This window comes from Microtus ochrogaster (genome assembly GCF_000317375.1).
Source record: "Microtus ochrogaster isolate Prairie Vole_2 chromosome 14 unlocalized genomic scaffold, MicOch1.0 chr14_random_1, whole genome shotgun sequence".
Lineage (NCBI taxonomy): Eukaryota > Metazoa > Chordata > Mammalia > Rodentia > Cricetidae > Microtus > Microtus ochrogaster.
Window position 1 is genome coordinate 22,518,824 of NW_004949096.1, and position 14,551 is coordinate 22,533,374.

A 14,551-nucleotide genomic window follows, 5' to 3' on the forward strand; every position below is an offset into this window, starting at 1 on the left:
AATGTTAACATAGAAAAGACCTACTTGTAAGCTCTCTCTCTCTCTCTCTCTCTCTCTCTCTCTCTCTCTCTCTCTCTCTCTCATTTATTTTTTACATTTTGTTGGTACCAGAAACGTAGTGTCTTCAAGGAAGAGGTCACCAGGAGGATCACTATACTTCCAGATCAATTCTAAGATGAGCATGCTCTGTGCACTTGAACTTTGATATGGGTGGCAGTTCTTGATATATTCTAAGACTTTAAATGCCAACTACTCAAAGTGGATTCTAACTGAGCGACCGTGGAAGAACTGTTGATATACCGAGATCTACAGTAAAATTCCCTGTAAGTTTTTAATACTCGAATCATGAGAAGCACGTGAAAGACTGGTGAGCATAAAGGCAAGAGGGTCAGCCTAGTGAGTCAAAACAGCCATGGCCCGGGGGAGGGGGGGGTCTGCCGGAGGCAGCTGAGGAATGTACAAAATTCTAGCTGTCACAACTTCAGTAACAAACAATTGAGGAGGCAGCAGCATTTTTAACCTCAAAAATTTAGTTATCAGCTTTTATTATAAAAATAGTATATTCATACCCCTGTTGGGTTTTATTACAAAATAGAATAGGAGATAGCCAGAGCTCCATAGTAAAGAACATGCACTATTCTTGCCAAGAATCCAAGTTCTACTTCTAGCATCCATATAGTGCAGCTCACAACCGCCTGCAATCCCAGCTTCAGGTGATCTGAAGCTTTGGTCCTCTCTGGGCAGCTGCACCCATGGGCACATACCTGCACATATACACATAATTACAAAGTAATTAAAACATGAAGTAAGTAAAATAAACAAACTACTAAAGAACTCAGCCAACTTAAAAAGGTCACCACTGACAGATTTTACTTCCACTGAGAAGATACTAAGTAGATACCTGATAAATAGGGTACCTGGCTAAGTCCCATGTCATTGAAACTGATCAGCTAATACCAATAAGACAAAGAAATTCAAAACAGAACTAAGGCTAGAAAAATGGTACATAATTTCTTTTCTATTGGTGAGAAGTAGAGGTTAGATAAAATACAATAAGTGGAAATTCTACAACAGCATAAAATGTTTCAAGGGAAGTCATAAGCTCTACATTATAAAAAATTCATATTTAAACAATAAGCAATAAGAAAAACTGTTTTGTAAAAGTAGTCTAGATAGAAGTGGAGGAAAGGAGGTATAGTGGGAGAAAGAGAAATTATTTCTGCCTATTAAGGAATCAAAATGAGGCAAACATTTACAATGTCTGCAACAATATTCAAGAATTCAAGAACCAGACATGTAAGCAAGAAAGAAAATCATTGGATTAGCAATGTTTATATACTGATATTTCCCCCACACTTTCTTTAAAATTCCATCAAAAAAATTCCATCTATCTGTCTGACACAATACTTTGCTGCTAATTAATCATCATTCAGGAGGTATTCATAAAGTAAAAAGAACAACAATATTTCAACAAATTTAGATTTTCATGTTTTAACCACAAATAAGCATTGTTAGGTTAATGCTACATTAGAGCCCTTAGAATGAATAAAATAAATGTTTGTATTCTGATGAGGAAATATGCTCTGGGGTAATGCTCTTGTACACTGTAAAGATTTCTTACTCATATTGGTTTAATAAAATGCTGATTGGCCGGTAGTCAGTCAAGAAGTATAACCAGGGCAACCAGACTAGGAAAATTCTGGGAAGAGGAAAGGCAGAGAAGCAGAAGAAGCAAGATGAGAACACTTTACTGAGAAAAGGTATCAAGCCTGACGGCTAAACATATACAAGAATTGTGGGTTAATTAAGTTGTAAGAGCTAGTTAATAATAAGTCTGAGCTAATAGGCCAAACAGTTTATAATTAATATAAAGCCTCTGTGTGTTTCTTAGCGACCAAATGGCTGCTGGACTGGGAGGAACAAAAACTTCTGTCTATAGAAATACTTCAGACAGAACTGAAATTGTTGTATGGACTTGTCTAAACTTACTACTGTTTCTTTGTTTTTAATATCATTTAAGTGTCTTCTTAGAGTATTGTCAGGTAGTGGTTTCCTCTGAATTGAAACTTTCTGTCCTCCTGGGAGGAGATAGTTTCGTGAGACTCAGAAAGCTAACAAAGCATACACGTCTCAGCAAGTTGCAAGAGATGCTCCCCCTCCTTATAAAAACAGTGGGCCACAGTCAGGTAAAGGAGACTCCCTTCAGAGGAACTGACTGCACGTCTACAGTGAACTCTAGCACACAGCTTTCAAGATCACAGTGGAGCAGACTTTTCTGTGATACAGCTCCCTCTGAGCCACAAATGCCTGGAAGCAACTCCAGTAAACTCACTGATACACTGCTTTAAGCATGACTTGGGTGGAATCCCTTCTTGTGTGTGACCACAGGCTGTATGGGAACACTAGGAGAAGGCTTTCGTGCATCTTCACTCATACTGGGATGGAGTTTTCTGTGATGCAGCTGTCACTGAGTCACCCATGCTCTTGTAAGTCACTCCGGTAAATCTAAGGGCCGCAGATCACAACTTGGTTGTAATTGTTTGTTTGCTCTGTAGTCAGTTCCCTATCTAGGTTGAGCAGATATTTGCTCTTATAAAACCCACACAACAGCTGTTTCCATCGAATAATTCCCTGATATCCCAGAACACAAAGGAGTGTGGGGGACCAGTCAAATTCAACATTTAAATATTTCTGTACATTTGTGCAACTGGAAACAAGTATTTGATCATATTCCGACACTGGTATTTGTCAGTTAAAGTGAGGCTAGTATAACACACTCAATCCAGTTACCTAAGATTCTAGACTACATTTAGGTCATAGCTAAACTCTCTGTTCTTTCTTCCAGTTGGACTTTGCTAGTCCTCAGGGAGGAAACATTCAGAAATTAGGCTAGACAAAAAAGTGGACCCAAGCGGGCTGTCTATAGACAGATGGTGCCAAAAAATAAGACCAATGAGCTACTTAGCTGGTGACTTAAAACAAAAATTAGCCTTGGCTGTATCTACAAGAACCTGCAGCCGATTAAGTGGTGGATCACACACTTTATAATATTATCAGAATACTATCATTCTGAAACACACTGTAGAGAGCCTCATGGGCACCCATTATAACTATATTATAACAGCTTTGAGCTGTTACCCATTTTATTTAGCATTATGCGTTTTTCAAAGGAAATGTATGCCCACACTACATTATTTCCATAGGCTCTACGATTTGGCTGCCCGTCTTATAAGAAAATACTTGGCTGTTTCTACTGTTGAAATTTAGCAACTGGGGAGCATTTTCCTAATTGATCAACTTTCTTAATCCCTAATTAGTGAATATTTGTGATCCTTTCTCAGCCTCAAGCACCAACAATCTTGCAGCACATCCTACTACACTCTCCAGTGGAGTAAAAAGACTGGCCAATATGAAAAGATTTATTCTCAGTTTTATGGACTTGACTTTCCTTGGCTAATTTGCTGCCCATTTTACAATAAAATTAAGTAATGGAATAGGTTTCCCCTTTTGTCTCTAAAAGTCAACTATATAGGTTCTTCAGTGTCTTCATGCAACTGCTTACTAACACGACTAGTGTGGATCTTTTGTTAGTTATTACAGAAACAATGGAGGAGAGAAATGAATGCTTCGTTGGCTGCTTTATGGTTGCCATGCTACATTGTTATATGGACGTCCTTCCAGGCTTTATTTATAATGATGAAGAGATGTTGAAAAAAATAACAGTCAGATTCTCTGCTGGGTCACTCAGGAATGCAGACATATGGGGATTTTGAAAAATCATGCTGAATCTATGGTTCAATTAATACTTGGCATGAAAACAATAAGAGCTTAATATTTTGCTTTTCAATAACAGGACTTTCCTATATGAGGAAACATGCATACCTAACATGACTTTTTCTAAGTATTCTCTTTAATATATAAAGCCTTTTATAGACAATATTTCTTTGTTTCTCTCTCTCATAAGGTTTAGATTATGGCTAATATCTCATGACACCCAAAGTAATACTCCAACAGATATTAAAGCATTTTTTCAGCCACTTAATCTATAAAATATTAATTGCAAGCCTGTGCATGTGCTGTCTACATCGGGGATTGGGTATGAGAGCTTCTGCTCAGGTCTAAGTCAATAACAGATACCACGCCGAGCATCAATCATCACCTTTGGCCCCATCAGCACAGACTACCTGAAGGTGAAGACTTTAAAACTAGACCTTTAAGGACCCAGGACTTGAGCAACACTTACCAAGGAAGGACAGGTTTTTCTTCAGAAGCAAGTCTCTCAGCAGGACTTCATGCTCATAGCCAATAGCACCAGACATTTCAGTTAAGGAGGGAACACAACCGAAGGGCTGAACTATCAGGAAAATTCTAATACCAAGCCTCTGTGTTGGGATGAAATAGAGAATTATGGTAATTATTCAAGGATTTCCTACTCAGCTCATACCTCTGAGGAAGGAAATTTCTAGGTGCATTCTTCCCTCATTTAAATAAGTCAGCAGAATTTTTCTGTAACATATATTTTGGCAAACAATGACTTATAAAGCACTATGATTTTAATTTCTTCTAAAAAGAGGGGAGCCACTTAAAATATCCATTAATTTGTATTTTTTTAAAAAACAGCCCTCCAATTCAATTTAGTACATATTAACTCAACACTCACTAAGTACAAGAAAGAACAATAACTAACCAGTCTTTGCCCTAATGGTTTCCAATCTTAGAGTCTTAGAATCTGTGAGATCTATTTGCCAGTCATCAGCACCTGCCTGACTTCCAGGGGGTACAAAGGCTGTTGTATGTGTGCACGTGTGTGTGTGTGTGTGCACGCACGCGCAAGCACGCACATGAACAAATACAAATGCATATGATCTGATGTACACAGGAACATAGAAAGTGTTCCAATGCTTTCTCCACGGCAGACATCATATCAAGTGATTTAAGTATGTTATTCCGTCCTCACAAGTAGAAAAGGCTTGTTTTTCTGTCAGGTGGGGAAAGGGATCAGAAGAAAGCACACAAAGCCAGTTAGCATGTGGGAAAGCCAAGGATGAGGGGTTGAAGGTACAGGATAGTGGTATAGTGTTTGCCTAGCACTCCTGAAAACCTAATTCTATCTCTAGCAATGAAGAAAAACAAACAGGTAAAGGCAGGAAAGAGCTCTATCCAAGGCCTGTGTTTGATCTCACACTTTTCCAAAAGCAGCAGAATTATATACTACAGGCTACTAGTCAATGCTTCCCAAAGACCACATATGCTTCATGCTAAATCTTTAAGAATTTAGCTAAGTGTATAGCCTAAACCTTTATACTAAACACCTGAGATCTTATTTGAATCTTCACAACTCAAAGAGTAGATAATCTTGGTCCCATTTCTCAGTCACGTAAAGTAAGGTTCTGAAATGCTGAGGACTATGCTCAAGGCCCTATGGCTCACAAATACTGACATCAGCAGTAATCCTTTGAAGCTTGCTCTCTTTTTCGGGAGGAAGGAGCCTATACTATGTCTCAAATGTGTTCCACTATTCTGGTCCTTCAGTCCAATGGAAGGAATTTAGTAGACACGGTCAGGATCTTCTCCTCCATGGTCCACCTTACCCAACCCCACAACATCAAGATGGCTGAACAATTCCTTGACTTACCAGAGGTAGTTACTCTCATCATGCACCAGCAACTCATATATCACTAGTTAAAAAAAAATCCTAGAAAATTACCCTCTCCTTTATCAGTGGGTTACAGATGACTGTCTTTTAAATCCACTAATTCAAGAACCACAGTCAACTTTTGTCCACCTTCAAAATAAGGCCAAAGTCAGCATTACTGCTGCACCCTGTTTGTTTTTCTCTTCCAATGCACCTGACTGCATGTACTTAATTTTTACCTAGATATAAAATAAAGAAAAACTCTAAATTGTGGAATTTTGCACGTTTTCTAAGTCCATTGAGATATTTGACGGGAAAATCTCAATTGTCTCTCATTACCAGGGTTTCCCACATTTTGAAACTAAATTATTTACTTCTTTCCACATAAATGTGCTCTCACTTTTATGGCTGTAAATTATTTACATCTAAAATGTTGAATCATGAAACTGAGGTTACTGATGGTACAGGAATGAAACCCACAGCCCCCATACTTCCTGAGTCATCTCCCCCCTCCCGCTTTTCTGTTAGTCCTTTGTCTAATCGCTGTGGCCTAGAGCCCCACTTTGGAAACTTGAAGAGGCTACTTCTTCGTGGAGTTTGCTTGGTGGATATGAGATGCAGAAGCAAAGGTATAAAGGTGGCGGGGGCACACATACTAAAGAAAATAAATAGATAGATAAATAAATAAATACAGCAGGTACCAAAAGAAAAATAAAGCACCCTGATAATATTTCCTCTTTACCACTGTGATTGGTGTGTCATTTTAGTAAGTGACCAATTTACTTTATTCTCTGAACACGAACGCCTACATGTAAGGCTTTCATAATGGAGAAAGGAAGTTTTGCATCTATTCCATTTACCACGTGTGTGCTTCCTTTGTAAGAAACTGATGTACTTTGGTGAGGGTAAGCAAGGCAAACAAACACTGCCTGAATTATTATTAGGACCACACAGAAAAACATTTCTCACTTCCAAAGAAAACCAACAATTGCTTCCCATATGAAATAAAACAATTCCTGTTGATCAGAATAGGACACATCTTTGCAAGTGTACTTACAGCATGTGAAACTGACACCACTTCAGTGCAAAGACACGATCAGGTATTCCACAAACTCCCCATCCTGCTTTGTTTTGCATAGCTACTACAATCAACAATTTCAAATTGTGAAAAGGTATACTTCTTGATTATGCTTCGTTTGATATAGATATAAAAATGCAAGGTCAACAAAAGTTTATAAAAGCGGTATTTTTTTTTACTGGTAATAAGCATAATGGAATTGCAAAAATTAGAATCTAGTCAGTGAATACAATTTATATACATATCATTATATTTATCAATTGAAATTATAAAGTCCATTAAATCCTACTGACAATACACAGCCAAAAGAGAATGTGAATGATGGCAAAAATATGTACATGTATACAAGGAAAATATTCCAGATAGAATTTATAATGCTCCATAAGCAGAAACACTTAGACGCTGTCTATAAGGATACCTATTATTGATGTATGGTAGTGACCATCGGGCAAAACTTGTAAATAACCTCACAAGCCATTTTCTTCGCCAGCAATACAGCAATCTAGTTTCCCGTAAGCGTCTCAACTATTACTGAAAAATAGCCTCCTGGCATTTACAAAGCAGTTGACTTCATACTTTAGTCCATGCATATATAATTAGAGAGTTATATTTAAAATCAATATGCAATCCTTCAAAAGACATTATGCTTTTAAAACCTTAACTTTAAATTGATTTTTAACTATTTTATGTGCTTTGAAATTAGCATGTAATTCAGCCCTAGACACTCTGAGATGGTGTCAATTGTTATATAAATGTGCTGAAGTTTATCACTGAGGTAATGTGAGGTTGGTGCTCCTACAACTTTTAACACTACCATTAATCTCACACTGAAAATAGAAGCATAGCTATACTTTAGTCTAACAAAAAAAAGCCAGCTTTTGATAATCCATGGTTTGGTGTATTTTAGTTAGGGGACCAGATCAGAGAATGCACATGTAAAAAGCTATGTCCTAATTAGTTACTCAGTATTTTTGCAAGAGGGCTCTGCTCAAAGATTACGCCAAATCCTAACTGTGTCTTTAGGAAAGAAAGTAATTTTCTTTGCAAAAAACTTGAGCTAGGTGTGACAATACACAGTCACAATTCCAGCACAAAGGAAATGAAGGGAAGAGGATTGGGAGCGTTAAGACCAGTGTGGACAATATAGCAAAACCATGTCTCAAATAATGTTTTTGTCTCTACGCCTTTGTGAAACTAGGTTATAAATAAGGTAGACACATGTGCAAACATATATATGTACACACAGATATATAAACACATATTTGTGCATGTGACTATGAATACACACATATATATGGATATGCACACGCATATATGTGCACGTGTGAAGATGTGTGTACACACAAGTAGCTTGCAAGAGAATCCAACAAAAATTTGGACTGGTTTTCACTGAGACACTGCTGGCCCCTGTACCATCCCTGCTAACAAAATCTAGCCCAGGAAGACTGCGTTTTTAAAGTGATTTCCACCAAAAATTATGAGTATTGTTTAAGAAAGTACCCTTTCCCCTAAAGTGTTATTCAAATTCTCACTGTCATGCCATTTTGTTTATCAATAATCTCTACTGAAATCATTCCCATTCACTGAGCCTAATTTTAAGAAGGAAGCATAAGTCCTCAGGCACCTCAGTGGCTTTAAGAATGAATGACTGGATATATCTGCTCTCATAGCCTTCAAGTCGGTCCCAAGGGAAAAATCAACACAGTCTCTTTAAAACTGTTTATTAGGAGCCCAAATGACAGTACAGATTGCAGTAAGTATTAAAGCAAGGAGAATCTACTGCCCTTTAAAATGTGGTGGTCGGTCTCTGGTGGCATTTGAATAACATCAGCCTTTAATTCTACATTCAAAATGTATTCCAGAACACTCAACTGAACTTGGCTCATGTTCAATGGAACTTTGTTATATTTTAAAAAATGGCCACTGGGATGGTTAGGTACATTCCAAGACAGTGTGTTACCTGCCTAATGACTCTGCACCTTCAAACTCATTGAAAACCAAGCAGTTTGAAATAAGCAGGCAGATGGGCATCGGCTGAACTGACACCTTCCTAGGGCCTAGCTGATCTCTCCTAAGCGGCAGAAAAGAATGGTCCGCAGTGACCCTCCAGTTGATGGAATGTAAAATAGGAGAGTATGAAATGTGTTTTGTGAAGCAGAACTTTATGTCAGGTTAAAGCTAGACACATCTCCTCCACCGAGTCTAAGCTCGTCAATTGTGCACCTAAAATTTTATGGGGAAGGATACTGCTTGATGCAGTCCACCAGCGGTCCGTAGCAGCAGTCGTTCACAATGCACTGCGGACAAATAAGAGACGGGTTATAGGCTGGGGTGACTACAGCACCACCAAAGTAAACATTCTAAAAGCAGTCATTACTCCCCCCAATACCCAAAGAAAGCTATCAAAAGGCTATTCAGATTTAATCACAGAAAACAAAAATTGCATGCCTTTTATTTACTATAAAAGCAAGCTATTAAAAAAGTAAAAATGCTCTCCCTGAAAATACTGCATTGTCATTTATGGTGCGCCCTGACCTCAGTGATCGTTTATGATGACAGTAATTAAATGAGGTTTAAAATCCTCTACTCGGCCAGGCAGATAAGAGCATCGTCCCTGAAAACAGCTGCGATTAATACCTGATAGACCTGGTTGGCTAGAACTCCATCTGGAATCTGAGAAGGGTCCCGTAGCATATTATTGATAACAGACTTGGAGGCTGTGGAGGAAAAGGAGGAACTATTAGTAGACAGTCGACACGCTTTTGTGTAAGGTGACATGAGAAGTGACATACACCGAAGTACACACAGGAAAACAGCGCCGAATCTCATCATTTCCCTGAGATCCTCATTGAAGAGAAGCTTCTAATTAGACCACTTTTGCCAAGTATTTGTAACTGCATTGCCAGATTTGACAGTGACCTGATTTTTTCCAAGGTAAATTAACAAGTGTAGACCTAAAGCATATGTCTATTTGCAGACTAATCAGCTTGGGAAAAGCCAACTTTGGGGGAAAAAAAACCCAACAGCAATAAGCAGAAAAGATTTAACTTTTACAGGTAGAGATCTTATTCCCAAGAACCTGGACACGTACAAGTTAGCTAGGTCAGGCCAGACTCACAGGCTTCACTAATGCCAATATAAACATTTCTCAAAACTAAGTCTGTCCAAAGTCATTCCCATCAAGTGCCAACAGTTGTTATGTCCATTTAACAGGTGATGAATATGAGAACTACAGGTTGGACAGGTTTATAACTGTGAGAATCTGAAATGAGGGGAAAAAATGTGTGTGTGTGTTGTGTTCTTGTATCCATTATTCACAGGACCCCTGACAGAGACCATATTCTATAGATGTTCAATTTTTTTATAGGAAACACTACAATATTTGTATATAATGTACCTCACAATCTGACATATACTCTGTCTTTAGATTGCTTGTGATCTAACTCAATACAAACGGCAAGCAAATCATTGTTATACTGTTGTTACTGAATAAGAAAGGTCTGCATGTGTTGAATACAGATACAACTTTCTCCCATGCATTTCCTATTAGTAGTTGGTTGAGTCTAATGTATGGTACTTATGAATATAGAAAGTCTGTCATCTGGGGAGGGGAAGATGGATAGGAAGTAAATATATTTTATATGTAAACAATTTTCCACCCCAAATATGTCTCATCCACCTGCAAACTAGTATGAAATACCATGTTAGAAGAAAGGTAGAATGGAAAGCTTCAAGAAAAGGGTGTATGTGCTGTACAAAGATATGAAAGCTACGTAGAACATCCTGGTCCTGCTTAGCTCCTGGTGCAAATCAGTTCTGTCAGAATCCTCCTGTGGAATCAACCTCAAATATTTAGTAAGATGGCTTAGGTCATGGACTGCTTGAATGCCTCTTGTACAATGATCTAGTTAAGAAAGTTAGTAACGGTCATAGCTGTGTGCCATCATAGCACCTGGATAATTTGAAACTTCGTTTATTCTATCAGGTTCTCTATAAATTTCAGTGGCCTTGGAACACTGGCAGACATGAGATATGGTAGTCAACATTGTGGAAAGAAATAAGATCGCTAGCTACATGATTGCATGCTTATAGCATCACTGATACATGTAACGGAAATTTGCAAACACATCTTTGCATTAATGAGGAGAGCACATATGGAATCTCAAAAGAGCACCACTTTTATTTACTGGTCTTACCCGGTCCTGCCTTACCACCAGTTCTGCAAACTAGCAAACAGTGTGGCCCCTTACATTCAGTGACTTCATCTCTAGGAAGTAATGCTATTATTTGAGTTGACTGCTCTAAAGAGTTCTCATGTGAGTCTCTTGAGAAAACAGCTGCCACATCATTTTGTTAAAGCTCAAGTAGTAGTCTGAACCAAATGAGACTTAAACATTCACTGTGTTTTATAAACTTGGGCTATACTCAATTATTTTTGACAGAAATTACCATGGATAAGTGGTATGGATACTGAGAATATGAAACAGTAACCCATCACCTTACTTAGGAACAGATGATGTGGCAACAGAACTAAGAGGACAATAATGTGCCTGGTGAACCTGCCCACTTTCCCTAGCATAATTCGAAAGCCGAGCCAGATGGTGGAGATCAAAGCAGTTGTTCACATGTGTGGTCGCCTTCTCTGGGAATACTTCCTTTGGTCTGCCACTCATTCGCAGATGCGAATGGCACGTGTATCCTTCTATGTTACCCAGGGAAACAGCAGCCTTCTCTGTGCACACCTGGTCGTGAGGTGCAAAGGTGTTGCAATGTAAATTCATGCCCATGTAAAGAAAACAGTGTTTATAGGCAAGTGTGACCCAAAGTGCTAGCCAGTGGAAAATTACTGACCTCTTAACAAATTACATGCAAGTCCACTGTTCAAATGAATTTTAAAAGCTCTTTTTCGACAAGAGAGTCAATGTCCCATGATCTGAGAAACGTCGGTCATTTATTTTGAGGGGAAAAAAGAATGTCAAATAAAGAAGTAATGGCTTTAATTTCATCATAATATAAACCTTTGAAAGGTGCACTTTTCAGTGTTCAGTACCATAGTCTACAAACTTTCAAAAAACATCAGTTGAGGGTTAGGGAGATAGCTTAGTGGTTAAAGTGCTTTCCATGCAAGTTTGAAGGCCAGAGTTTAGAACCCACAGAAATGCCTAGTGAGTATGGTGGCCTTGTACAGTGCTCTGAAAGCGGAAACAGGAGACCCTCAAAATGAAGGGGCTAACAAGACTAGCCAGGCCAGATTGGTGAACACTAGGTTTAATTAAAAGACCTGTGAACAAAGTGGAAGAACAATTGAAGATGATCTCCAACTTCAAGGTGGGGCTTTCACACATGTATGTGAAAAGAGAAGAAAATAGGCACTTTAATATGTTGAAGAGAACATTACAAAAACAAAGAACAAAAAAAAGAGTTAGCTGATTTTAATTAAACTGTAAAACTTGCAAATTGAGGTATACTAATAGGGGCAAGGCATCCCAACCCCTAAACCTAAGGTTCAAGGAACACTGTGGAAGAGGAGGTGGAAAGACTGTAAGAGTTAGACAAACAAGATGCCTGCTGTGCTACAGTGCCCTCTAGACATGACAAGGATGCTGTACCCATGACACCTCAGTACTATGGCTGCCCAAAGAAGACCTACATAGCATTCACACATGCCAACACAGACCAGTGAATTTCTGAAGGCCACATCCCTAGATGAAGAACTCCAGGCAGTCAATGACTACTGAGTGATAAAGAACCCGTTTTACCCAGGCGAGCCCCTTCATAGGCTTTCTAATTCTATTGTGGTCAGCTCTATACATGTGTCCACAGGAGCAGCACTAACTAGGCACAGTGTGGGCCTCCAGACTTTTTAACCATGGAGACAGAAAGCCTCTCCCACTTCCTAATGCCTTGCCCTGCAGTAGATACATCTCCCCTTTCTAGGAAGAAGGCACAAAGTAAGAATTCAAGCCACTTGGAGGCATGGCCACATGAACAGCAGAGGGCAAGCATTGGATAAAGCATGCCACAAGAGATGGCAGTAATGTTTCAACTGAAGCAGAATGCTCAAGACTGAATTTGTTCATTATAGAATGCTTCTAACATAAGCAATGTACAAAATCAGTATAACAAATACTGACAGTACCATCAGTCTTCCCCACTACATCTGCAAGATGAACTAATCTCTGAGAACAGAGATAGGAATTTACAACACAGCTTGACCTTTTGCCGATTTAACAGAATAATGATATTAGATTCACACCTAGGTACGTGGTACCATAACCTTGAATTTTTGCTCAGATTTAAAGTACTAGATATGTGTTCCCTCCTGTGGAGTAAGTCTTAATTTCAACCAGAAAATGGTTGGTTAGCACCCTAACATCCAAGCCACTATTGCGCCCATGAGCTTTTCTTGCCAGGCTTATCACTACTATAGTTTGCAGAGTTGAGAACTGCATCAATTCAGACCCTTGATGACCTCTTCTCCCCAGCAGCCCATATAGCACCTTCTGGTGCTATGAAAGCTAACCACCAGGGAGGAAACTGCCTGGTTAGTACCAACGTGAATCTTCCATGTTCATGACCAATGTAATTACTTTCCCTTATGGGTTCACACACACACACACACACACACACACACACACACACACACACGGGCAGTTGTTTTCCATTTTAGAGGAAAGCAGAGTGGTAAAGAGCTCTACTACTGAGATATATCCTTAGTACTTTCTACTTTTTCAAACAGTTGATTCTTAGTTCTTTAGTTTTATCAACCATTTGTCGATTTGTTTTTCAGCTTCTTGAATCCTCTTTTCCATTCTCTTAGTTTGGGTTCTCTGCAGTAAACAAACATTAAGTTTGGACACTGTGTAATGGAAAGTGGTAAGCACATAGAAGAGAGGATGAGTGGCAAAGGCAGAAAGAGGAGATGACTATCTGGAAGACAAGTTCATGTACATTTGAAGCTCTGGTGATGGAGCCTATTTGGCTACTTCTGCGGCCCACAATGCTGTAAGATGACCAGGACGCACCAGGTGTTTCTCCTTTGTGTGAGGCTCTCAATTGAGACTGAGCTCCTAGACAAGAAAGCATAAATGCCAGCCAGTATTTAATCTTTTCTTCAAAGGCTGGGTTTGAGGCCTTTGAACATCAAGGTTAGGGAGCTCCCAAGCTACATCTCTATAGGGACTGACCTGTCAGTGCCTCTCCTGGAAAACTGCAATTCTGCTTGTGTCCTTAGAAGCTACACATCTTTATAGCTGGGGATGTTCCCCCAAGTGGCAGGCTTTAGCCCATCGGTTTCCTCACTATATACAAGCGATGCCTAATGAAGCTGGATATCATCTGACAACTGAACCCTACAGGACAAATCAAATTCTGTTCTCTGTCTAGTATGTAATCAATAAGAAACTTAAAAGTCATCAAATATGAAAGTAGCATGTACGGAAAAGAAGACATCTCCAAAGAATGGCTATTCCTGGTCATCAGAACCATGTCTCTGGCAACTTACAGCTTCAGGACCACTGTATACCTTCAACTTGAGCTCACCAAATATCCCAACAGCTATTTTTTTTTCCGTTTATTTATTTATTAAAGATTTCTGTCTCTTCCCCGACACCACCTCCCATTTCCCTCCCCCTCCCCCAATCAAGTTCCCCTCCCTCATCAGCCCAAAGAGCAATCAGAGTTCCCTGCCCTGTGGGAAGTCCAAGGACCACCCACCTCCATCCAGTTAGTAAGGTGAGCATCCAAACTGCCTAGGCTCCCACAAAACCAGTAAGTGCAGTAGGATCAAAAACCCACATTGCCGGGCGGTGGTGGCGCATGCCTGTAATCCCAGCACT

General features: G+C 39.3%; 1 protein-coding gene across 2 annotated transcripts in view; it reads right to left on the minus strand.

The window, feature by feature from the left end:
* Positions 1–14,551, minus strand: part of C14H15orf41 (chromosome 14 C15orf41 homolog) — a 305,328-nt gene that overhangs the window by 194,142 nt on the left and 96,635 nt on the right. For both annotated transcript variants that reach the window (XM_026787721.1, XM_005364207.3), the window contains exons 6-8: positions 9,351–9,430; positions 8,961–9,010; positions 4,244–4,311 (exon numbers count right to left, since the gene is read on the minus strand). In XM_026787721.1, coding sequence (XP_026643522.1) covers positions 4,244–4,311; positions 8,961–9,010; positions 9,351–9,430 — 198 coding nt within the window. The remainder of the gene's footprint in view (positions 1–4,243; positions 4,312–8,960; positions 9,011–9,350; positions 9,431–14,551) is intronic.